Source organism: Littorina saxatilis, linkage group LG3, assembly GCF_037325665.1.
Source record: "Littorina saxatilis isolate snail1 linkage group LG3, US_GU_Lsax_2.0, whole genome shotgun sequence".
Classification (NCBI taxonomy): domain Eukaryota; kingdom Metazoa; phylum Mollusca; class Gastropoda; order Littorinimorpha; family Littorinidae; genus Littorina; species Littorina saxatilis.
Genome location: NC_090247.1, coordinates 44,462,805 through 44,490,486, shown reverse-complemented (window position 1 = coordinate 44,490,486; position 27,682 = coordinate 44,462,805). Strand labels below are relative to the sequence as shown.

At 41.2% G+C, this 27,682-nt stretch overlaps 2 protein-coding genes across 2 annotated transcripts in view; one reads left to right on the top strand and one right to left on the bottom strand.

The window, feature by feature from the left end:
• LOC138962469 (zinc finger protein aebp2-like) overlaps nucleotides 1-25,571 on the bottom strand; it is a 74,694-nt gene extending 49,123 nt beyond the window's left edge. Inside the window, exon 1 of the mRNA XM_070334296.1 lies at nucleotides 25,241-25,571. Within this exon, the coding sequence (XP_070190397.1) occupies nucleotides 25,241-25,566 (326 nt within the window). The 5' untranslated portion in view covers nucleotides 25,567-25,571. The remainder of the gene's footprint in view (nucleotides 1-25,240) is intronic.
• Nucleotides 25,572-25,656: 85 nt separating this feature from the next.
• Nucleotides 25,657-27,682, top strand: part of LOC138962466 (uncharacterized) — a 46,087-nt gene continuing 44,061 nt past the window's right edge. The window contains exon 1 of the mRNA XM_070334292.1: nucleotides 25,657-25,726. The gene's annotated coding sequence lies outside the window, so the exon portion shown is untranslated. The remainder of the gene's footprint in view (nucleotides 25,727-27,682) is intronic.

The window sequence follows — 27,682 nt, the reverse complement described above, 5'->3', positions numbered from 1 at the left end:
GGTGCAAGAAAACAAATCCCAATATGTGTGTTTCGGCTTCAAACATAGATACGACAGTGGCACGGTGGTCCGGTAATAATGATAAGAAAAATATAAAGACCACGCCTTCTTTCCTGCAAGTGTTTTTTTTTAACCTATACATCATTTCAAGGATTTCATTCGACCACAAGATCTTGCCTTGAAAAATAAAATAGGAACGTCACTGGTGTGAAAGGAAACCCATCAAAAATGGGCCTGGACAATCCCACCAACACAGTGAATACAGCCTGGGCTTTAAAGATACCCGTGTACACGATCATGCACAGCAACCGCTCATCTGTCCAGACTTTTACATGGGATACCTCAGATCATCCAACCCCTTCGACACATGACCAAAAGTCAACACGTAGGACGAGAATGTGTTGAGGAATTCATTCTGCAGATTATTATAAGTCTCAGTTACGAAAGAAATTCACCAAAACAAAACGAAACACACAAAAATCCTACCCTGAACAAAAAGCAGCCAGGCTGTGGATTTTTGGCATGGGCTGAACAATGTTGTCATTCCGTGTCAAAGTCCAAAGAAATGTGTCTGGGGCGGTGAACACACTTGCCTACACGAGAAGGATGGTACCTTTAACTGTGAGTACCCACCAACTGACTGTCAAACAAAACGAACAAAGCTGGTAACATCAAACAGGACGTGGTCGTCAAGGGGGACGACCCTTCCCTTCGGCCTTCCCTTCCCTTGCCTCCCACCTGCGCAGCGTGTCAGAGACTGAAGCGAACACGCAGAAACCGAGCAATACAAGGTGTGTGGAATCAGAGTGCGTGAAATTCCACACGCGCCCCTGGTCACTGACAGTGACATCCCAACTGGTAGTGTTACTCGTCCGACAGTCAGGGTATACCTACCACACCACACGGCATTTGTTTTTCTCTTCATAGCAAAAGGAAGTAATAGATAAATAAAACAATTTTAAAAATAAATAAAAAGAGAGAGGGAAGAGGGACACTTTCTTGTGCTGATACTAAAGAGAAAAACCCCACCATTCAAACAAGAAAGAAAAAAAACGTATACCCATAACGACCATTCGATCAGGCTGTTTACCATCCGAGTCATCGTCCAAGATCAAAGGACGCCAGACCAAAACTGGTTTGACATCAGGGCTCACACGCACCGCTCCACTAACGATCATCTGGGCTGAGATGCACGAAGTGAAAGTCAGTGCGTGCCACCCAACTTGGTGAGAGCCAGCTGCATGTCTGATTGGTGGAAATCACAAGAAATCTCAGTTTCAACCAACCAGACCCCGCGGCTGGTTCCCATCCAGTCAAGTGGCACCAACTTTCGCTTCGTGCAGTTCAGCCCTGGTTCCTCCCCTTACAGTGTACACTATTATTTACTAATTATAAGCGACAATACGCATACAAATGTTGAGTGCGAGTGTTGGTCACTGCATCGGAGCTTTCAGCACGTGACATAAGCTTTTGAAATCACATTCACACAAACCAAACACAAGCGCCCGCACACAAGCGTCCACACACATACACACACACACACTTACTTTCGTAATTAAATGTGTCTCACAGTAATGAAACAGGCAAAGTGACCATCTCATCATGTGTCTGGTGACTATGGATCAACACATAGCGCCAAAAAGAGCTGCATTTCTTCACGTAATAAGCCCTGCATACATCGCGGTCACGTCGCTTTGAAAACTCTGTTGTGATGGGGTTGGGTTCTTTTTCAAACTGATTTCATGTCTAGGAGATAAAGCTCCAGTTATCGATATTCTACATATAAATGAATCAGCCTGATTTTCTTGGCCCATCGTTGGCTTTAACTGTGAACAAACAAAAGACCTATACCACGACGTCAAACTACCGAGTCGGGCGAAGTCGAATAAAATTACCTCAATCGTTTCGATAACGTATAGGAGAAGGGCCCCGAATAATTATGGACCCCTTTTTGTTTCATGCTGATAACTAGCCTGCCTTCTTGTGAAGAAGTTTGACTTTGAGCTTTGTTCTCTCTTTCGTGAACCGTGATGTCTAATTAGCCTTTGCAGCTAACATTGACCGGTGAAGAGGCCATCGCGAATCATTGGTAAAAGCCCACTTTACTTAAAAAAAACAAAAAACATGACACAACTCGGTGCTTGTCAGACTAATTCAAACATGCATCAGATTTATTTGTTTCAGTTCGATGAGAACATTATTTGAAGCATAATAAGAAACAAAAGAATGTATCAACTTTCACGTAAAGAAGACTATTTTTGTGTGTGAAAAAGTTGAGGGCTTGTTATGTTATCTTCAGCCAGCTTCTTCTTCCTTAATTAATCACAAACGAACACTACATCCCCTCTCTTCTGCACGTAACTATAAAACGAGAGTAGCTGCTTAGCTTCACGCCATATCCTCTCCAACGATCTGTTCAAGACAGGACCACTCTGGCCACGCAGTGTACACTCAATGAAAAAAAGATGATGCATTCGTCTCGCTGGGACTTGAAACGCACGCATAACAAACCCTTACTCCTCGTTGTTCAGTCTTATGCATGTACTAGTGATGTGCACGACATGCTAAGCCACAAAGCAGGGCAGTCGAAGCTGTTGCCTCCATTATTCCAAGTTAGAAATATGAGCTTAGCTCATGCGCAATTTTAAATTGTACTATTTTGTTGTTGTTGTTGTCGTATTGTGCACTGCAATCACGAAGACTGCAACAATAATAATACATACGCTGCAGGTCACCTTTTCATTTCTTATACTTCTTTCTCGAACAAATGTCAAAAACGTCTTTATTTTTTCTTGCGCACTGTAATCACGAAGACTGCAACATTTCTTTTGTCCCTTTTCATTATCCTCTGTCATTTTTCTCTCTCAACAGAACGAAAAGAAAGCAAATACTGCTAGCACGACACGTCTAGTACTGTAAACCAGTCAAGTTCACCCACACTAAATTGCCAAGTCCAAAAAGGCAGCAGACAGACGGTTATCGCGCACGGCACCTGCTTATGGCTAAGGGGCCAATCAATCATTATTATGCTTCCACAGACAAGGCCCAAGAGGATCTTGCAGCCATCAGCGCTTTAACAAATAGATGGCCGCCAGAGTCGCGACATAGCCCCTGGGCAGTCACCAGGCAGTACGTTGTCATGGTGCTGCTACACAACACCAGGCCACAGAATGAAGGCTTCACTTCACTCACATCAAAGAGACGGCAAACAGCTCGCGCTTTTTCGCAACCCACTGTCGTCGTTTCGAGTGGCGTTCTGACGACAACTTGGGACAGGTAAAGAACTAAGGACGACCCCACATAGGACTGCACCCAAAAGGGCTGAGCACTAAGAATCGTTAACTTGATCGGTAAAAAGATAAGACACAAGGAGAACCAAACACACAACTTCTATGTTGGGTTCTCCTAAAAACTGCACCAAAAGGGCTGATCTGAGCGATGCCCATTTTTTTTCTTTTTTCTTTTTTTCAACTTTTTTTTTATTCAACAACACTCATCAAACAATCATGGCAAACTGGCAGTGCACATATATGAAACAAGTACATGTAATACAAATGATTGCATTTCATGGCGGACAAAACATTAGTTTTTAGAAACACTGATCAGTACTCAAAAAGTTAATTTTAATTGCAAGGTTGCAGTAACAATTGCCCATACAAAACATGTTCTTATGATTCATTACACAATTCCTAAGTATGATGCCCATTTTTGAATATACTGATCCTGTCTCATTGTTATTCGATGTACATATTTATCCACCTGATGTGCATAGATATATGCTAATTCTTGTAAATAAACAGGAAGTCTTGGTCTTGTGTTTGCAATCCTGCATTTATACACATAGAATTTTGCGATTAATAAAATATGGTCAAAGCCTGCATCTGTTTTAATATTATCATCGTAGCCAAAAAGTACAATTGTAGAGTTAAGTTTAAGCCTTGAACAATTATGGCATTTGTCGCGCAAATAGTTCTCAAAGTCTACCCAAAAGGCCTGTGCGTGCTCGCAGTGCCATACATAATGATAAATTGTGTCTCTTTCGACTTTGCAAAAATTGCAAAGATTGCTCGCGAGCACGCCCATGTCCCTGAGGATTGAATTTGTCACAAGCACTCTGTAGTTAATCTTCATTTGAAACCACTTCAGCTTAACCTCTTGTATTTTCCTTGTTACAGAAAAAACTTTGGGCCATACAATATCTTTGTCTATTAAACGTTCCCAGCTTTTACAGCGATGCCCATTTTTACTTTGATAAGGGCAAGTTAAGCGCTTGGAGCTGTGAATCGGGACTTGCGCTATAGAAACGTGATTTATTATTATTATCATTATCCCATGTACTTACTGCAAGCAGCGAGCAGAAACTCTGCCATAAACATAACTGAATCCAGCGGGTCTTGACAATGCTGAGAGGCTGAATACTCAATCAGGTGACTATAAAACAGCATCGATCTCAATCAAGAGTTGCCAGTCGTGTTGCATGTAACTAACCCAACGTGGATGCATTGACCCCAGATCAGATACTAAGAAGGACCCTTCATTTTTTAGGTAACCGTCCTGAAGACAATGCAGTTGAAGACCAAAATCCTTTGCAGCCAGACAGATTTCTTTAATATGATCTCTTCTGTCGTGTCTGCATTACAACCGCTGTCACTGACGCCGGCTATATCGATCAGAATCAACAATTCTTAGTCGTGTTGCAGGTGACTTGAATGCATTGACCGTAGTGACCAATAAGGAGGAAGGACATTTCCATTTCAGGTAAAGGGTTTAAAGGCCAATATCCGCTTGTATGCGGCTTCAACAGATGTATAGGTGTGATCTGTTCTGTCCAGCGTGTCTGCACTGCATTCGCTGCCACTGACTGTAACAAGCGCCCGTGCAACACCAACTACGCTCGCAACTCGATTGCCTTACAGTTTTAACACTGCTGACAATTCAACAAGACAGAAACGCGAGCAACAAAAGTATTTATTCCAAAGGTAAGTGCTGAAGAAACCTAATAAGACAGAGGTAACCGTCTTAGCAGTTGCATAAAGTAATCGGATGAGACGAAAAGCCGAGGTCCCTTCGTGTACACTACATTGGGGTGTGCACGTTAAAGATCCCACGATTGACAAAAAGGTCTTTCCTGGCAAAATTGTATAGGCATAGATAAAAATGTCCACCAAAATACCCGTGTGACTTGGAATAATAGGCCGTGAAAAGTAGGATATGCGCCGAAATGACTGCGATCTGCTGGCCGATGTGATTGCGTGATGTATTGTGTAAAAATTTTCCATCTCACACGGCATAAATAAATCCCCGCGCCTTGAATATAAGCGCGATATAAATTGCATAAAATAAAATTAAAATAAAAAAATAAAAGAATAAATCCCTGCGCTTAGAACTGTACCCACGGAATACGCGCGATGTAAGCCTCATATTGATTGATTGATTGATTGAAAATGCAAGCTAAGGCTGAAGAATACGAAGATTTTAAATATAAATCAGAAGTGTGTATAAAGATTTATAAACGAAGAGTGTTGTGAGGATGGAAACCAAAGAGGCAGCCCTTGACATAAAAGCTTTCCCGTAACATTTAACAGTCCCATCAACAGGTTCAACGAACAGTAAAACTCTATGCCAACAGCTGTGCAATGCTATTGGGGTGAGAACTCACCGAGATGGAAGAGAGAGAGAGAGATCAGCAGCTCTGAGAGAGAGAGAGAGAGAGAGAGGGAGAGAGAGAGAGAGAGAGAGAGAGGGAGAGAGAGAGATAGAGATAGAGAGAGAGAGAGAAAGAGAGAGAGAGAGAGATAGAGAGGCAGAAACAGAAAGACTGACAGGCAGACGAATGGAAAAACTGTTCAATACTCGACTCTCAGAGAGAGAGAGAGAGAGAGGGTCAGCAGCCCTCCTGTGCACTATTGGAGTGGTATGAGTGTGGTGACTACCAGCCTTCTTCCATGCTGCCCTCCCCTCCGTCCCTCCCTCTTTCTCCTAACTGCTTGCCACTGCCGCCTCAGGTCAACCAGAGGCCGCGCCAGGCAACTGAACTTGCCCCGTCTGGTATGCAGGCGTCGGGGTGGGGGGGGGGGGGGGGGGGGGGACAAGGTTGGAGAGGGAAGGAGAAGGGGAAGGAAAGAGGCTGGGGAGGACCTTTGCCAGCGAGGTCAGCATCAAAAGAGAGTTGAGCGCTCACAACAATGCCAGCTGCGATGCCCAGGCTCGATAGATGATTGCGCACCAACACTCATCCATCCCACTTCCCCCACCCTATTCTCCTTCCGAGAGCTGTTGGCAACTATTTACTATGCACACTTCGTTACAAGATTTTAATCTTAGTGCTAAGGCGGAGAAGCATTATTCAGTAATATTCAGAATTGAATGATTATTCAATCAGCATAGCTGTTTTTAACTGCAGCTGCACAAAATCTTCGCATATAACCTGACCTTCATCGGAAGCGCACTGTTGGTGAGTAACGTGTTGGTCTTTGCGGGCAAAATCAAACTCTTTGTTTTCACGGTGTGTTCAGATCCTTTTTCCTGGCTCTTTTATGGTGTAGTTCGCTGCCTTGCCAACGGACCAGTAAACGTGAGCGAGTGACGTTTTGCCAAGTGACTAGTCAGATGAACGGTGAAAAATACGAACATTCAGCACTCCGGCCAATGCTGAAAGTGAAAGTAGCTGACACCAAATATATGCTGCTGTTAGCAGTAAAATGTCTTTGCTGACAACGCATCTTTCGTGCCGTCCTTGCATTTGTGCCACAGGTTTTGATATCGAGCCACAAGCCTGGCTTTTTAGGTCATCTGTGATCAGTGCCAGCGGGCGACTCGCGCAAGGGAAACAAGGCAATCTGGCCATCGCAACGTCGGATAATCACCCTGCTCTTCTGACGTAAAAGTTCATTCCTGTCAAACACGTCCTTCAGGCAAAAGTCGACAATGTGTCACCTTCATTCGAGATCTGATGTCTCCCATGTTCTGGCTCAATCTAGTTATTTTGACATACAGTAGCTGCAAGTTGTGCAACCTACCAGTTTACTTATTCATTGTTGAAAATGACGAGTTCTCTACGTAGGAAAGAACAATGATTTCAGAACAATACGATAATTACATGTTTTCATAGAAATCAAACGCATGGATATTGAGTAACAACTGCATTCTTGGATTGATATTATATGAAGTCAAAATAAACCTAGAAGTAGAAACCAAACTTGGAGGTTGGTAACGATAGCCAGTTATTTCTGGAATAATACCATCTTAACTATTCAAATACATGTTCCAAAACAGACAATGTCTTGTCAAACGAATCTCCCTCAAGAGAATTTCCTACGCAAATAGAAACATAAATATTGCTCTGGGGGCGCTCACTTTGATGTGCTGTCGCGTCGTGACCGCTTACTAGTGTGTAGCGTGGCTTCGTGACCGCAAGCAAGTACTATATAGCCTCTTTACAAAATAACTACAGTTATCACTACCAAAGCTATTGTTTTGAACAGATAAAATAAGAATGTGGAATAGTTGTTGCGTTATTGATTGTGAAAGGCTACATGAAACCATGCTACTCCTACTCTCTCTCTGACTTCTGTAACCACAACGGAACTTCAAACAAAACTAAGGCCTCCGTAGGAGGTAAGTCTTCAAATAAACGCATGAAAAAACACGTTATCCTGTGAACTCAGCGTTAGTTTTAATGGTTAAACATCATTCTGCAACCTACTGACCTCGTGAGGTGTCATGACCATATCCCACTGAGGAAAAAACCCAGAACCTTTCCATGTTTTCCTCCTTGCACAGATATGGGAAATTTGGTTTGACTACAAATGCGCAATAACAGATATCTATCACTGGACAAACTCTGTGATGCAAGCCTTGATGACGTCACACAGGATTGGTCTTTCAGGAGTGGTATTCAAGAAGAAAAAGAATTTGAGGTGGTTTCAGATTCTGAAGCCGTTTTAGCTACTACGCTTTAACTTCCGATTTTAACTGGCATTCACGAGTCCCCCTCCGAACGCTGTTAGCTAACAAGGTTGTCTATTTATAAACCACGGGGTTTCCCTCACTTCCTGTTCAGTGCGCACGGGCAGTAGGTCTTATCCGCCTTCATCGCTTTTATTCCGCGAACGAACACGTGTGCATTACATTTACTTTAGTCGACATGTACGGAACATCCATCGGACAAGCGAAAGCGCAGGCACACGAGGAAGAGATGGAGGGGAAGAGGAAACGAACTGGACTGACAGCGAAACGCGGACAAATACGAGATACTGCTCGCGAAAGATTTCAACCGATGCTCGATCATACCGGCTTGTGGTGAAAACGTGCTCGCGTCTTCTTTAATGCATTACAGTGTCCATTTCTTCTACTGATTCCGTGGCCGAACGGTTCTCACATTCGCCTGATGCGCGATTGAGTCGAGTTCAAATCACCATCTGTCCGCAATTTTTTTTACTCTTTGGCATTTGTTTATTTTTGTTTATTGTCTTCATGTGCAAAAGAGTACGTTATAATAGCAAATTGATTTTTAAAAAAATGGTTTTTTTAGGCAGGAATGGGGTTTTTTTTTTGGGGGGGGTTACCATGATATTAATTTATTGAACTTAAACATGTAAATATTTGATTTAAAAAAAAATATGAAGAAGGATGCTCCCCACTTAAAAAAACAAAGGTAAAAGAGAAGACAAAAAAAAATAAAACTTTCTGTACAAATCTACATCGTCATATTTATCCACAGGATGAATGCGATCCCGGAAATTTCTTCTCAGATTTCTTCTCTCGGCATATTCCAACATCATGAAGGCCGCCATCTTGAATCACGAAGATAACACGGTGTTAGCGATTGCAGAGACGTTACTATGAAGGCGTCACGTGACTCTGGCGGGTCACAACGGGCTTTCGTGAATGCCGATTAGCGCGACTTACAGCTCAAACAGCGCCACCATGCGGCCAAGTGGCGCTAAAGATGTTTCTTGAATACCAGTCCTGGTCAGTAAAATAAAAGTAGCAAATATACAACAAAAATCTGCTGCTCCATAAACGATCTACTGATTGGCCAAAACTTTACTCCACTGTGACCTTGAAATCTGACCAGGATCAAGCATACTTGGGTAATATATAGGTCATCAAACCCTTGATTGTTCAGGTGAGTCAAAGATACAATTATTCGGAAACTGCAAGTCCTATTTAAACAAGAAGGGCAAAGCCCATACGACTCACATGCTTGACCTTTACATGACCTTGACCTCCAGCTAAACCTAGCAATGACATCATACACTAAGAACTGCTTTACACATTTTTGCTACCAAAATACATGTGACCTTGACCCAAGGTCAAGGTCATCCAAGGTCATGCAACACAAAGCTGTTAATTCAAGTCATAGGAAGTACAATGGTGCTTATTGGCTCTTTCTACCATGAGATATGGTCACTTTTAGTGGTTCACTACCTTATTTTGGTCACATTTCATAAGGGTCAAAGTGACCTTGACCTTGATCATATGTGACCAAATGTGTCTCATGATGAAAGCATAACATGTGCCCCACATAATTTTTAAGTTTGAAACAGTTATCTTCCATAGTTCAGGGTCAAGGTCACTTCAAAATATGTATACAATCCAACTTTGAAGAGCTCCTGTGACCTTGACCTTGAAGCAAGGTAAACCAAACTGGTATCAAAAGATGGGGCTTACTTTGCCCTATATATCATATATAGGTGAGGTATTAAATCTCAAAAACTTCAGAGAAAATGGGAAAAATAGCTGTTTTTTAGACAACATTTATGGCCCCTGCGACCTTGACCTTGAAGCAAGGTCAAGATGCTATGTATGTTTTTGGGGGCCTTGTCATCATACACCATCTTGCCAAATTTGGTACTGATAGACTGAATAGTGTCCAAGAAATATCCAACGTTAAAGTTTTCCGGACGGACGCCGGGACGGACGGACGGACGACTCGGGTGAGTACATAGACTCACTTTTGCTTCGCATGTGAGTCAAAAACGGAAGAATGGATAAAAATAAAATTAAAAAACACAATCATATCAATGTGTCTGCAAAATAAAATGTGCACCACAGACTTCATTGTCTTCAACGGAGTACTAATCCCTCTTAAAAGTTACGACCCCTCCCGGCAACCTTCACCTTCAGTACATCTACGTATTTTTTTCTCTTCCGATTATGTCTTGATGGTGCATCATGCACTGCACCAAGCTTTATAACACAATCCTACGAGGTTCAGAGACAAAAATCTTATCTGAAGTCGTGACTTACAGACCAAAAACTGAAACAGTTATGAGGCATTCTGAAAGAAAACAATTATCACGACATGAGTTCCAATGCAAGGCCTTCAAAATGGTATTTAATGTCCTTGTTCAAAACCCCTTTAGTCACTAAAGTTATGGGAAGAAACAAGCTGTCTCAATCTTGACACTGTATACCGACTTCGTAAAAATATCAACTTCGATCGCGAAAGCTGCAATTATTTAAAGCACGTGGGTAATCAAGAAGTTGCAAATGGATGCAAATGATGATCTCGGTCTAAGGGGAAAAACTAAAAGGGAAAGAAATAACACGCGAACCAAACAAAGGTAAGCCAAACACACACAAAAAGTGAAAAACTAATGAAATATTATAATAAGTGCAGAAAAAATACACAGCAAAAACAGTTATCTCAAAATGTGCGTGAGAGATTGTGCCAGTTCAATACTGGTATGGAGTTAACCTAAGAAAAACTTCACACCCGCTGAGCTTGTCGCGGTTAGTGGGGAAAAAGTCAGTAGGGCAGAAGAAATCAGAAGTGATGAGACTAGAAAGAGGCAGGTCACCTCACTATCACGCTCTACAATGGAATGTCCGATTTGCCTACATCAGCACAATTTATACCACAGTTATATCCGGCCCGAGTTGCATAGATCTGCATCTGTGCAGACTGGACCAAAATAGACCGTGCTCCCCGGACGCTGCTTCCATTCTCTTTCTAATTTGGAACGTCAGGCAAACACTACGAATTGCATCCTCCTACCCAGCACAAAATGCCAACGAAAGCTACTAAAAAAACACATCGATGAGAACAGGAGTGGCGGTGTCGAAACGAAAAAAATCACAGGTCTTATATAATTCAAATGGGAGAAAGTGACTCGATTTTGCCAGCAATGGAACGAACAAGTATTCATGAACTTTACTTATAAATCTGACTTTACTTTTCCTAAAATGGATGCTCTATCGAAAGTCTGCTTTCTGTGACGTCAGGTTAGTTATATTTCATAATGTAGCGAATTAAAATAGAACACAAATTGCCTTGAAGACCACCAAGGTGAGTCAGTGAGCTGACAATCGCATCCGCCTACCTCTCGCAAAATGTCATATTTAGTTAATAAAATGTGTGTGTGTGTGTGTGTGTGCCCGTGTGGGTATGTGTGTGTGTGTGTCCGTGTGGGTATGTGTGTGTGTGAGCGTGCGTGCGTGTGTAATGGAAGATCAAAGTGCACGTCTAATTTACCGCATGCACTTCAAGGAAGTCAACCAGGCAGCGGGAGCGGCGGATTGGGGGGGGGGGGGGGGGGGGTGTGTGATTATAAGCATGGATCGTGTTGAACTCGAGGACAAAGTTATGACACTTCCTTGTAATTTGTATTTCTTACATAAATATTCTTGTTGTGGTACGTGTCTACTGTGTATACATACATGTGTGCAACACCCAGACAACACGTTGATAAGTGAACATTTAGCTGCATCGCTGCACTTAACTACCAAGTTGTTTATGTATTTTAAATGCGTTCTCCGGTATTACAAATCTGAATCCATTCAAACGATGAAAATTACCAACTCAAGCATGACTTTTCATGTTGTAGGAGCATAATAGTTCTGAAATTACTCATGAGAAAAAGATTAACTATCTACAGCGGGCAGAAATGAGAAATGTGGGATAAGGCTAATATTTACATGCACTGTGAACTTTCTTCTGCTACAGTATTATATACATGTACAAAATGTACACCCCCACACACACACACACTCACACCGCGTGTGCATACTGCAACAGACTTCACATATATTATATGATAAATATTATATACAAGACACATACTCTGTTTCATTCATACACACGTCCTCCAACATGCTCCTAAATTGCAACGACTTTCAGGATATTAAAATAATACTTATCCCTCTTATAATGATTGACACTGAATTCCATTCAAACGTTAAGAAAAAGTACTTCTCTCTCTCTCTTTCTAAGCCCCCCTCCCCTGTAAAATTCATAAAACCTAACAAGAAGGGTTGAGGCGACAACTACAACAAAAGACATACAGCAATACAAAGGCCACAAAATACAACACAGCTTTTTTTCCGACTTCACTGAAACCTAATACAACGTGACAACATTGGCCACTGGTGTAAGTCAGTGTCACCACGCTCTGACTTTAACAAGTACTGACACAACAATGACTGTAGGTAAGGTAAAGAGTGCGACGGGCTGAATTCCATGGCTGACTCAGTGACAATATTTGCTGTAGCCTTCATATGCCGCCGCCCACAGCCGTCTAGGTCAAACGGTGAACTGGCACTGCGGTCAAAAACTACTGGGGAAAACCGCCGATAGCCACATTAAGACCATTTCAGTAACGCATAGCGGAAAACAGAATAATAAATCCAATGTATCCATCAAAACCGAAAGACTATACCGATTTCTGAAAGCAGAATGATCGACCCAATATAAAACCAAAAGACCTAACCCGATAAAATTCAAATCAGAACACGAACCTGCCAACTAATGTGCGGCAAACAAATGATTACTCTGTAATTTACATTGATGGCCTTCAATTCCAAGGAATGTGCATTCATAAAACAAATGTCGTTTGGCCAGAAAATCTGCCAATCACAGGCGATCCTTATGTTATTATCTGATTAACGGACTCGTTTATGATTTGTGTGTGTGTGTGCAATAAATGGCATTATTAAAATCAACCCTGTTTTAGACAATGTTCTGCTTTTTTAATGACAACTTTCCCAATCCCTGACGTGGCAATCTGATACCGTATAGCACAATGCACTACCATGCAACGTATTGCCAGCTGCAGTAGCTAATTATCATAGACTGACACCTATTTTACTACCCACAAGTGTCATAATCGTACATTTTCTGTAATTCTTTCTTTTTTAAGAGATATTGAATCCAATACTTGTCAACTAACATCAATCAACAAAAATATAATTATGGTATATGAGACTCCAGTGCATGCATCATGGACGGATTCTTGTCATATTCTCAGCACACATATCGAGCAAAAAGCGAACGATGTTAATGTGCGAAAGATTTCTACCATAGCCACTGGCACCCCGATCTCCAGCTCTCCTTCGGTCCTATGTTACTATGCGGTCGACCTATTTCAGCTTCCGGGGTGCGTCTCTTGTGTAGCTTTTGACACGTGTTCAAACCTCTTTCCATCTTCTAGGGTGCGGCTTCTCTTCAGCTTTTGACATTGGTTCCAACCTCTTTCCATCTTCTAGGGTGCGGCTTCTCTTCAGCTTTTGACACTGGTTCAAGCATATTTGCTTTTCTAAACGCGCCTAGGAGGCTAGAGTGTTTCCAAATACCCTACTCTTTGAAAAAAATGAACACACGCTTAAGTTTGACGTGCTGTCCCGCTGAGCGGGTCGAAAAAGAGAAGTGGCAGGCATAACTTTGTGTTCCGGGTGACACCAGCCATACACACCCAGCACATAGCGCTCAACTACACACTGTTTATGGTCTGTCACAGGGGAGGGGGTACTTTAATACATTTCACTGTTGCTTTATCCGCTGGAGCATGAACTGAATGCATCTGATTTTGTTTTAATAGTCATTCCATATCCTACTAGCTTTTTTCTATATAGTGGTGTGGTGGGTGCTTTGTTTTTTTAGCACATATGACACCCTAGCTTTTTACATTTAGTCAAGTTTTGACTAAATGTTTTAACGTAGAGGGGGGAATCGAGACGAGGGTTGTGGTGTATGTGTGTGTGTCTGTGTGTCTGTGTGTGTGTGTAGAGCGATTCAGACCAAACTACTGGACCGATCTTTATGAAATTTGACATGAGAGTTCCTGGGAATGATATCCCCGGACGTTTTTTTCTTTTTTTCGATAAATACCTTTGATGACGTCATATCCGGTTTTTTGTAAAAGTTGAGGCGGCACTGTCACACCCTCATTTTTCAATCAAATTGATTGAAATTTTGGCCCAGCAATCTTCGACGAAGGCCGGACTTCGGTATTGCATTTCAGCTTGGTGGCTTAAAAATTAATTAATGACTTTGGTCATTAAAAATCTGAAAATTGTAAAAAAAAAAATTGTTTTTAAAACGATCCAAATTTACGTTTATCTTATTCTTTATCATTTTCTGATTCCAAAAACATATAAATATGTTATATTCGGATTAAAAACAAGCTCTGAAAATTAAAAATATAAAAATTATTATTAAAATAAAATTTCCGAAATCGATTTAAAAACAATTTCATCTTATTCCTTGTGGGTTCCTGATTCCAAAAACATATAGATGTGATATGTTTGGATTAAAAACACGCTCAGAAAGTTAAAAAGAATAGAGATAAAGAAAAGCGTGCTATCCTTCTCAGCGCAACTACTACCCCGCTCTTCTTGTCAATTTCACTGCCTGTGCATCGAGCGGTGGACTGACGATGCTACGAGTATACGCTCTTGCTGTAAAAATGCAGTGAGTTCAGTTTCATTCTGTTAGTTCGACAGCTTGACTAAATGTTGTAATTTCGCCTTACGCGACTTGTTGTTTTTGTTTTTACATCATCATACTACAACCTACTTTGTCTTTTTACAATGAGTTTGTTTGTTTGTTTGTTTGTTTGTTTGCTTAACGTCCAGCCGACCACGAAGGGCCATATGCAGGGTGGTGCTGCTTTGACATATAAAACGTGGGCCACACACAAGACAGAAGTCGCAGCACAGGCTTCATGTCTCACCCCGTCACATTATTCTGACACCGGACCAACCAGTCCTAGTACTAACCCCATAATGCCAGACGCCAGGCAGAGCAGCCACTAGATTGCCAATTTTAAAGTCTTAGGTATGACCCGGCCGGGGTTCGAACCCACGACCTCCCGATCACGGGGCGGACGCCTTACCACTAGGCCACAAGTGCCGGTCTTTACAATGAGTAAGTTTTGACTAAATGTTTTATCATAGATAGGGAATCGAGATGAGGGTGTCTGTGTATGTGTAGAGCGATTCAGAGAAAACTACTGGACCTATCTTCATGACACTTTACATGAGAGTTCCTGCCAATCATATCTCCAGATTTTTTTTCATGCTTTTGATAAATGACTTTGTTGACTTCATATTTGTGTTTTTGTGAAAGTTGAGGCAGCACTGTCACAACCTCTGTTTTCGATCAAGTTATTTGAAACTTTGGTCAAGCAATTTGCAATGAAGCCCGGACGTTGGAATTGCATTCGAACTTAAAACTCTAACTAAAATTAAAATAGTAGTAATCGATCCAAAAATGATTTCATCTTATTCTTTTACATTGCCTGATTCCAAAAGCATATAGATATTTTATGTTTGGGTTAAAAAAAAGCTCATCAATGAAAAAAGAATAAGGAAAAGCAAGGTTTCCTGTTTAGCACTCCATGCTACTGCGCTATACTGGCTTGTCACTTTAAGCGACCAGCGGCTGGTGCAGTGCGTTCAATTTGATTCTGTGAGTTCAACATGCAATGGTGTTTTTTTAAGTACCGGTACATGTACATTATTATGGTTTCACGAAGAAGTGAAAAGAACAGGTCTTTCTCTCTTTTTTTAACTCTGCACAAAGTAAGGTCATTTTTATTTGATTTTAGATAATTAAACTGAACAGAACAAAGCCTTCCTGAGTTTTATCCTTCTGACAGCTTGGTCAAAACCAATTTGTGAAAGCAAACTTATAGCACAATACAAGCCAATGTTTCAATGCCTGAGTGAGTGCTTTGGCATACGGATAGAATCATATCTCATTTTATGCAGAAGTGAACCAGAAAGAGGTGATGTCCCTGATGAGAGAGCGGAACAGGCTAACTAAAGTTACTGCTGAACCCTTTCTTTCTCTTTCCTTTTTTTTTTAAAGAAGAAGAGAGGCACAACGAAATGCGCACTTTACGATGCATTCTATTTCTACAGCAACATGTCACTTGTCACATCTGCAAACTTATTACTGCTGCAAGTATCCCCTCACCCTTTCATCCCAACCTCTTCAATTTACACCTGGCAGTTGATAAAGGGAAGATAGGACCAAGGTAAGAAGCGAAAGAGCCTGTACTGAAGTACTGCACTCTTGGGCAAAACTATGATAAGATGTATACACGCATAACCCATTCAGAGTACACTCATGAGACAGCCGTTGAAGAAGCAGTCCGCTGCAACAGAACTTCCCAGTTTGGGTTCAAGACACTGTCAACGGCTGTTGGCTTGAACGGCTTGAGCTGCCGCACTCAACATGCAAGCAAAAGTTCAAGAAGTCCTACAAAAGCTACAGCTCTTTTTGTAGAAGGACCCCCCCCCCCCACACACACACTCTTCTCTCCTCTCTACTGTCCTTTACATCATTTCAAAGTCGCTTGGCCAAGGACCAGCCCGAGACAAGACAATTATGCTTACCTCATCCCAGAATAATATACTTGAAACTGGACAACAGTGTCCCCAAATGACCTGCAGGGTCCCGCGAGGACACTAACTCACTTTATGGGGATTCACGTAATACGCCGCATGTCAACCATCATAGCCCAAGAACCCGCATAACAATTATCATAATGAAGAGCATGTCGTATTTCTCCTGCCCTTTGCAACACATTCCTACCCCCCCCCCCCCCCCCCCAACTGCCGAGTTCATTTGTCAAAAGCGTCAAAAGAAACAGCTACTAATACGTGCTATTTTATTCACTGCAATATTTATTTAGGAAAGCTCCCCTCTTCTACTCAGGCTTTGACAAATATATTTCTTAACTTGGCAGCCTTCACCACACAAACTGTGTGAATTCAGGCTTTCAGACATGTCACATGTATACGTGCAACCTGCAAGGATGACAGTCATGCTTACCGAAGTCCACATCCGGCCTCGACCCCTTTTCTCTTTGTCCGCAGCATACTTCTCTGGTCACATGCAGACCACCACTCGAATCACCTCACTCCTCCCCCAACCCTCCCCCAATGTTTTCGTCCAGCTGTATGGTTCCGCCAAGGTGACAGAGGCACAGATCTACTACCCACCAGGCTGCAGATCAATATGCAAGTCTAGACCGCAGACGTTTTTGAGCAAAAGCAAGAGCTCCCCTCTCAACTGCCTCATCACTGGGTGCACACGGAACATGCTGCCAGTGCACATGCAACTTCCCCCACTGCCAAGGCAAGCTATGTGAAAGGGTCACGGCATTTCTGCTGCTCCTTTCCCATCCTTCTCTCTCTCCTTGAATGCTTGATGGAGTCCTCCAAAATGGTGTGTGAGTTCAATGACCCATTTTATGCTGGGGGGAGATGGGTGTTGTATCGATCCAGGCTGCTGCTGATCAATACTCACCGCTTCCATCTATCTACCTCCCCGTCCCCATTTCATGCTTCTCTTTATTGCAACTTGTCTTTCTTTGCAGTTAATGGACCAATGACTTGAAGGCCAGAATACTTGCTAAGCCTGTGCACGCTGCCAAACTTACCTATCAACCAAAACCACATTTTCCTGCTTTTTTTTCTTAACAGTCCACACAGCCTTGACTTTCTTCTGTGCTCAAGGTCATGACTCCCTTTTAGTTTCTTTTCCCCTTTTAATTTGTTTGTTTTCAGTTCCAGAAGATGTAGTACACCCGAGGGAATGAAATATCTTGGCATTTTCAAAGTGCTTGTGTTTTATATATTTGCAAATTGATTAACCCATTCCAACTACTCGCACTCCTACGCCGATCAAGGCATGTTGATGTTGTCAGGATCAGCGTATATTGTATAAATATTCATGAGCAATTCCTGAATTATGCAGGATCTGCTATCACTTTTCTCCTTCCACTCTTTTAGTTTTTTCCCTTTAATTTTAGCTCAGCCAGCATTACTGCTGTCTCCAGACTGCACATATATATATATGTGACACTGGTTTGGGAAGGGAAAAGAGTACATTTCTTTTCTTTCTTTCTTTATTTGGTGTTTAACGTCGTTTTCAACCACGAAGGTTATATCGCGACGGGGAAAGGGGGGGAGATGGGATAGAGCCACTTGTTAATTGTTTCTTGTTCACAAAAGCACTAATCAAAAAATTGCTCCAGGGGCTTGCAATGTAGTACAATATATTACCTTACTGGGAGAATGCAAGTTTCCAGTACAAAGGACTTAACATTTCTTACATACTGCTTGACTAAAATCTTTACAAACATTGACTATATTCTATACAAGAAACACTTAACAAAGGTAAAAGGCGCCTGTCCAGCATCGGGTAAATTCTTCCCCCTAACCCGCGGGGGGTGTACATTTCTTTTATAGATCATCTTCATATGCCTGGTTCCAAAACCAATCTTTTATCTCTATGTCAATCTCATCTGCCTCATTGCTTCTTTCTTAGCAAATGTCACAATCTGTCCTTCCATCAAGAGCAGTTAACTGAAAGTGAAAGTAACTTACACTACAGTAGCAAATATATTTGTGTGCATGTGTATATCTCTCGCAATATATATATATCATAATATGACAAGACTGATGAGGAGAAGTTGGCAATACACACACTTGTCAATCATATTGCTTCAACCTCAGGACACAAACTATACACATAGTAATCATGTCAACCATGTGCACCACTGCCGGGATGATTTGTGACACAACAGGAACTAAAAATATCAACTTTTAAACTACCGGAGAAGGAAATGAAAGTATGGACATATTTCTGCAGAAAAAAGCTTTATAAATAAAATGACTATTATTAGTACATGTATTACTGCATCAATAATGCCCGAACCAGTAACCACCTTAAAATAAACCACAACACCATTACTCGATTTACTGAAACTATTGTGACTTTCCTTTCCTGTGAAGATGGATCACAAAATTAAGAAACAGCCATGCAGTATTGGCGTTAACCGGTAATTACCGTATTTTACCGGTTAAAATGAGAAAATACCGGAAAATAATTGGCTGCCGGTATAACCTACCGGTTGATTTTTAAAACAACAAAACCAGTAATATACTCTGAGTTGGACTCTTAGTCTTACTGACCAGCCTACTTTGTTTTCTGGATATTTTTCATCATAAAAGCTTGTGTACCAGTTTGACAAAATATTAGCGCCATCACTGGCCATGGCTATGCATTTAACTTCACAGAATAAATAGTACCTCTGTTCATAACAATAACATCAACAAGACTAACACTAACAGGCAGGGTATAAAAAAAGTATCCTATTATTGTTCATGACAACATAATGTAACAGTGACAGAAATCAGAAGGCAGATACATATAAGTCACAATCATCAAAAATCAACTGTCACAGACCATCCTCTGGTTTTACTTATGGTCAGTCTTGACACCGTTTGGCTAATTTTCATTGCCCTCATTTTGTTAATCTTGTTAAATATTTACGTTTTAGTTTAAGCTGCAGCTCAGCATTGATTCCAACAGAAGCCATTGTTGGCTATTTTCCGTATGTCCATAAAGGTGCATGGAAAATCAACATTTTTCACATCAATCTGTTTCATGAAACTGAAGACAATTTTGTTCCAAGCCACACATCAATAAGAATGGCTATGCAAATACAGGAGTGCCCCTGTAAATAGCTTACACTCCAATAACCAGACTATATCATAAGTATGGCATTAGCAATACCAATTACTATTTTAACTACCTGGGCATGGCTTCATAAAGGTATGGTTAAAATTGTTATTCTCTCCCTCTCAAAAATGTAATGCACGAGTACAACTACAACACATGAATCACCAAATCAAAGAACAAAAGAAGGCCGAAGACAAAAAGAACCTAAAATCTGACCCAACCCTTGTGAAGCCTCAAGCATAACAATTAAGAATGTTTTGGAATTTTCAACGTAGCAAATAGTGTTTACGTGTAGCAATTACTAGCATTGTCCAAAATGTATACGCACATCCGCATTTATGTCTGACCGCTACAGAGTGAGAATCAGAAATGAGTACTAAGACTCACAAGAAAGAGCGAACTTAGGGTTGCATGCTTGTGATTATCTGTTTGAGCGTAGCAATTTTAAGCTTGGCGGAACAGCGTAGCAATTGATCATAAAACGTAGCATGCTGCGTCGAAAGCGTAGCAGTTGGCAGCTCTGTAAGACATAAAGACTGACACACTGAACAAAAAGAACAAAGTACTAGTAGTAGTAGATGTACTGTTATAGAAAGGAACAGCTGGAACAGGGAAGCGCGAATGAATCTTAAAAGGAGTGGTTCATGCAGTCTGACAGATATACTAGTATAAGAAAAAAGGCAGGTCTAGGAACATATCTAATACATTGTGTACAAGAAGTAAAACAAAAAACCGGATTTCGGTGTGCAGGCAGCAGAGGGAGAAGGGAGAAAAAATGGTTTCAGGTTCCAACAATCAATATTGTATCATGACAAAAGACAGTGAAGAATAAACGGAAACCATCTGGTCTACTTTCTCCATTATGATAGGAAGCAAATTGGGAAGAAGACAGGTTCAGAAATGTCATGAATAAAGGGTAGAATTACTAGAAAGGAAACTGGGTGTGCTCTGATATTCTCGTGTAGAGAGCATCAAAACAGTTGTTTTTAAATAAAAAAATACACATTCCAGAACTTTCAAACATATAGATCTCTAATACAACAAGAACAAACCCTATTCAAAAATACAGAATGAATTTCTTCTACGTATATCATAATTCATATGTTGTAAAACTTTTCATTTTTATTTTAATTGAGCCTGGAAAGAAACTACTGTTTGTAACTTCGTAATGTCAAAAGGGTAACGAAACATACAACAAAATGAATATATATAACAAAAAAACTGTGTAAATCTGTTATTAGTTGTTACAGGGGGAAAAAACAATTCATTATCAATCCAATTTTAACCAAAAAAAGAAGAAAAACACACACAAAACATGCAAAAAACAGTATTTTTTTAAATTACCTCTTTTAATGTTTTCATGCAAACAAATTATCAGTTGGCGTACTTTGTTTGCTTTGGGTCTACCAACTGAGTCCCTCCCTATTTTTTTCTAACTCAAACAAGTCTAAGTTAGTAAATGAAAAAATAAAATAATTTCCAAAATGAGTCTGACAAATGCATTTTATTTAAGAATGCTTATGTCTACATGTATGCAAAATGAAAAATATACTTAAGTTTTCAACTGTCCTCTGGTTTTTGTTCCTATTCTGGTGTTTATAAACTTTTTTTCTCCGTTTAACTTTAAGTAATTGTCAAAATGTTGTATCAATAATACTAAAACAAATGTTGAGATAATATAAGTTACATAAATTTCCACTTACTCCTTTCATTAAAACTTAATATAACTCTATTTTTTATCTTAAAAAATCATGTCAAAACTGATGACTTTGTAAAATCATGTGGCCTGCAGCTTGCAGATGTGTTGGTGATTTTGCACTGATCTGTGATCAATACATTTGTTTGATTATTGCTGACATCTTTATTATCTAACATATAAAACAAGGTGCCACGCAGACCTGTTTTATAGTAGAAAACCAGTTATTTTAACGGAGTGGCTAACGGCACGATATCGTTTGGCTAGCAAATATATGCTAGCGGCACGATATCGGATATAAAGCAAATTCGAGGGCTTGGATGCTAGCGAAACGATATCGTACGCGAAGCAACTGACGGTGAGAGCTTGGATGCTAGCGAAACGATATCGGATGTGAAGCAAATTCGTGGCCCAGATGCTAACGAAACGATCCTTTCTTGTTCTCATTGTTGTTGTTAGGCATTTTTTGTTGTTGTTGAGTTGAGCATTTATTTCCGTCACTTCCGGTTTATGAGAAAAATGTTCCGATCCCAGCGCGGCTCTCTCTCTCTCTCTCTCTCTCTCTCTCCCCGGACCTCCTTCCACCCCTCCCTCTCCTCACATTGAGTTTCTCTGCCTCCTTGACATGTGTGTGTGTGTGTGTGTGTGTGTCATGGATGTGGGTGTATGTACGTCCGTCTCTCTCTCTCTCTCTCTCTCTCTCTCTCTCTCTCTCTCTCTCTCTCTCTTTCTCTTTCGTTGTTAATATTGGTGTGTGTGTGTTTTAGTGAGTGTGTGTGTATCGGTGCGATGGTGTGTGTGAGTGTTTGTGAGTGTTTGTGCGTGTGTGTGTGTGTGTGTGTGTGTGCGTGCGTCAATGACCTCCTGCAGGAACATTCCTCCGAATTTCCAACATTTCTTCCATATTTCATGTCTCAATGGGATAGTCTGAAGGAAAAGTGGGTGCAATGTTTCAGAAAGACCAGATTAAACTTTGGTGATGCCACCAACAACCGAGTGGAAAGTTTCAACCAGAAAATTAAGGCTGTTGTAAAAAAAACCCAGCCCACTCGACATCATGCTTTCGGAACTCCTTGGTTTGCTCGAGGTCAGGAAAGCAGAATTCTCATTTCGCGCCTTTGACATGAAGACAAAATGCACATCATCTTCAAGAGAAGAAGGTGTTCAGTTTGCTCATAGTGTGTGCACGGCGTTTGCTGCCAAGCACATATCCGAGCAAATACAACTATCTACAAAGTGCGTAGTTGAAGAGAGTGAAGGAAGTTACAAGGTGACAAGCGAAGGAGGTCAGTCTCATGAATGTGAGGTGGGGTCCTGTACATGCAGCTCTGTTGTCAATTTCAACTTACCATGTCGGCACATGATTGCCATACGTCGGCACTTGAACCTTAGAATCTTGGAAACGGACATGATCCCTGCTCGTTGGACGAAACAGTACTTCAACGACATTCAAAACATCAACTTGCCAGATCATTCTGTGGTTGGTACGCAACCGTGTCAACAATCAAAAGTCAAACCGGGTTGGGTCAAATTCAATGAAGCCCAGACTGTATGCAAAGACATCTGTTCGTTTTTAGTTAACTCTGGTGCAGATGATTTCCGAAAGAAATTACAACTTCTGTGCCAAGTACGTGACCTTGTAAAAACAGGAAAGGATTTTGTCGTTGTTGAAGTCTTTGCAGAGAATCTGGGAGAAAGTGTTGATGAAGTTAGACAACAAGGCGCACAAAATCACGGAGAAACTGATAAAGTTGAAGCGTTTGCGGAACAAGATACAGAATGCGGCGCGCTAAATCATGGAGAAAGTGACGAAGGTCGTTTCGATCAAGTTACAAACGACCGCAATGTTGAAGTGACTGCTGATGTTCATGCCGAGTTTCAAAGGGATCACGAAAGTCTCGAGGTGGAAGTTGAAGAGAGAGAGTCAAATGTTGGAATAATGGACCAACTCTCGTCGTTAAAAGCCACTGATGAAGAAGGGACGACCAGCAGGATCACTGCAAACCGTGATTGGGCTGCCAAAGGCAAAGAAGCGTAAAAGGCAAAAAGAAAAATTGAAGTGTGCCAAGAAAGTAAAGGTGGTCACTCATGCAGAGTATGCTCTTCGACTGATTGTGGATGAAAACCTGGTGAATTCTGTGATGAAAGAAAATTTGAAAGTTGAAGAAGAAATGCTGGAGATGGTGCCAGAAAAGGTGTCAATGGAAATTTTGGGGATTGATGACAATTTGCTGAAACAGTGGCTTACGGATGACGCTTGGGTAGCTCTTCAGCAGCTGTTGGAAGTGAAACGTTCTTCAAACATCATGGAGCCTGCTGAGGATGTTTGCAGAATATGTTGGCGCGAAGATCCGGATAAACATCTTGATAGAAATCCGATTGTGCAGTGGAATGAATGTTTGAGAAAATGCAACACTTGGTACCATGAAGCATGCATACATGCCACCAGCCATCCTCAAATTTGTTTCACATGCCATACTTCAATTTGATTTATAAACTGTTAACAGGGTTCCTAGATTTCTTGTTTCTTGATGCATCAATTACAAAGTACACTGAAGTGCTGCAAGTGTTAATGTTCATTGAAACATCTTGCGTCAGATTAAATCTTAATTCATTTCAGTATACTTCTTTTAACCTGTTTATATTGTTCGGATCTTCACAGGGCCGGACTATCGGGGGGGTTATGGGGGTTGCGCAACCCCCCCCCCCCCCTAGCCTAAACATGTACCTTACTTATTTAATTTCTTTTTTTATTATTGCTTATTTTATGCCGTTTCATGCAAGGAGCGACCATTTTCCTATCTCAGAATATGACCTACCCATCAGCTTCAGGGGGCTTCGCCCCCTGACCCCCACAACGAGGGGAGGGGGGGGTGGGTTCTAGGGTTTCCGGACCCCCCCCCAGCCAAAAAATAAAAATATTGAATGAGGTATGCATTTCTTTATTTTACATTGAGTTTCAATTTTTGGGGTATTAATCAGTGACAAAATCTGCTGCCTGAAACTGGTAATGATCATCCTCAGAATGCACCAGATTGCACCATTTTGCATCCTTTTTTTCAAAATTTTCCGGGGGGGCATGCCCCCGGACCCCCCTAGCAAGAAACCATGTGAAGTACGTCATACATTACTAAAGTGACGTGACCGCTGAGGATGTATGACGTACACTACACTCTTGCCTGGTTATCGATCGTAGGATACAAGTTCAAAGTGTTTTCGTGATTCGTGTCGTTAGCATATTTGCTGGTTGAAGACCAAGCGAAACGATATCGTGCCGCTAGCATATATTTGCTAGCCAAACGATATCGTGCCGTTAGCAGCCTAACCAAACGATATCGTGCCGCTAGCATATATTTGCTAGCCAAACGATATCGTGCCGTTAGCAGCGGCCTTATTTTAAACACGTGTCAACTGATAACAGCTGACAATGGTTGTGTGTTAGTGGATTTCTAGGCTGCCCCAAATAGAAAGCCCCGACGCCGCATGGGTAATTGGTTCACCACTTTTCTGCACGTTTTCCAAGTGCAGAGGACAAAGGAAAGTAACCCGAGGGTCACAACTAGGTCACCGGACGTAAATGAAACCGTCCAAATTAAATAAAGGGTGGATATAAAAACATAATAAATCAATTTATAAAAGAATTGCATGCCACTGATATGCTAATGAACATTTTCCCCGACTGCTCACGAGCGAGAGTTTAGTTGGGTGGATTTTATTGTCCGACTGTTCTGACCAAAATGCAGGTGCATAAAATAATTTTCTTTGCGGATAAAAAATCTTACCTTGGCCTCAGCTCTGTGCTTTCATCTTTCGACAATCTTCTCCTTCTTTTGCTTTGTTCTAACGATGTTTTATCCTTTCTTGAGCGAAGTGTTGGAATGGAGGGTTTTGTGAAGATTGCCGAAACAGATTTCGATGTTCCATTCACTCGTTGCGATCTTTCGGTCCTTGCAAATTTACTATCCAAGGAATCCCGTGCATTCTGACCCATAAAGCAGTCTTTGTGTATTCCATTCTTTCTGCATAGTTTGATCAGTTCCCTTTCTTTCTCTGAAGACTCTTCTCCTTCCATCATTCCATTATCTCTCATGCACCCGACGGCCGCCATCTTGCACACCACCATCCCCCATGACGTCAGGAAAACATGCGCGGATTTCCTTTCCAAAGTGGGCCATGTGACCTCGATCAAAGGGGTTTTCCCAAGATGGCGACTGTGATGTACACTGTTGTGGAGATTTCCTGAAGCTGCGCGCTACCGATTTTCAACAGTAGGTCGGCCTCCCGTTCTTCCAATTTCTCGTTTACTTTTGTTATGTACGAGTAGATTCTCCTCTTAAAATCCCTATTACTTTAAAGCTGATGGAATGCGTCGCAAATCTATGTTCATTCTCATAGGCCTACCGGTTGCGTTTACGTTGACTTGTCTCTAATATCAGACAGAATGCAAAGTAAAGTTGATACTGGTAAAATTGAAGAACAGAGTCTTATTCAGTCTGTAGCTGCAAACATCTTTCTGCCAGACAGAGCACTATTTGTTTGCGCATGTGTTTTTTTTTTAGATGTTTGCAGCTGTATGTATGTGCGGTTTGACATTTTCTGTCACTTTCTCATATTTTGTCCAAAGACTCTTTCTAAAACGATGTATGCATCTTTAGCCTTTACAGTTCAAATTTAAATACAGGCCAAACTTGTAAGAGAGAAACCACCTTTGCAGTCTTGATGGGGGCACTTTTTTTTTTACTGTAGAAGGTTCGGTGGAACTGATGTTTTGCTTCTCTCTGATGTGTAAATGATGTGTTAGGACTCACTCTGGACTCTCACTCACGGACACAACAGATGACATTGTGACAACAGCAGAATACTGGCATGGTAAACTTTATTCTTGTATTTAGCATCTTCCCTCCTCCTCTTCGCCTACCCGACCGAAGCCGGGTGGCCACAAGCCACAACATACAAAGTTGACTAGAACAGACAATAAATGACATCACACAAACATAAAGCGATCGACAAAACGTACACAAGACACAAAACACAAACCGATCGGTAACAAAGTCTAACAATTGGTGACTGGTCGCCCTGTCACATTACCATAAACTAGATCATGATCTTGCCCTGCATTGAAAATGAAAAATACAGCTTTGTGTGGTCTACGACTACCACTACCAGCGCTAATCCAAAGACAAATCATTGTGTCAAGATGCTGAGAATTTGGAAAGATGAGCAACAACGATACTGACCAACTGTGGGAGATGGTCCTGCAAAAGCTAAGACAGTGGTACACTTGCACCAAATGCAGACACAAAACTTAATGAAACATTACAAAAATGAACATGGCATGATAAATCTTCAGTCAGATGCGTTGACCGTTGTCTGAGACAGAGTGAATGTGTTTAAATGTTTGCCTTCCATGGACACCACATTTTATCACATTTTTAACTTGAGGCATCATGATAGTATGTTCCTCTTACAATACTAACATAATGAACCAGACTCTAAACACCAACAGCGCAATGTGCATATTATTACATGTGCTGCAAACTTCCTCACTTAAAGTGACACAAAAGTGAAAGGGAAGATGACTGACTGACTGACTATTACTGTATTAGGGTTTAATGTCCTCTTAGACCAGTTGGCCTATATTGGGACAGGTATTGGTAATACGCTGAAGATATGGTGTGATACTTTGACTCAAACAAGCCCGCTGTGGCTGTCTTCTTCGACACACCAACATTGGGTTTGTCTCGTCAAAGTATCGAAATATGATCATGATAATCAGAGACGAGAGATGACGCATGCGTGTCTTCGTGTCTTCGGGAAGATGGAAGGGAAAAGGTTACAGAAGAGCTCACAGTCACAAGCACAGGCATGCACACAGATACATGTTCACACACTAGCTCAACAATAAAGTGCAGTTTCAGGATGCTCCCAACATTAGATATCTTCCATAACATCATTTATTCATTAAAATATCGCGTCTGAATTTTAAAAGTCCTTTGTTCATAACATCATTTATTCATTAAAATATCGCGTCTGAATTTTAAAAGTCCTTTGTTCATGTTATTGACAATGCTTTGTAAATTATATTCTCTCAGAAGCCATGAGACTTGCTCTACATAACTGTCACTCACTGTTGTCTATATTTATAGAAATTACTTCCGTTTGTTTCTAAGATCTTATTGTTAGCATTCTGCCCTGCTGGGTTATTATTCTTGTTTCTGTACTGC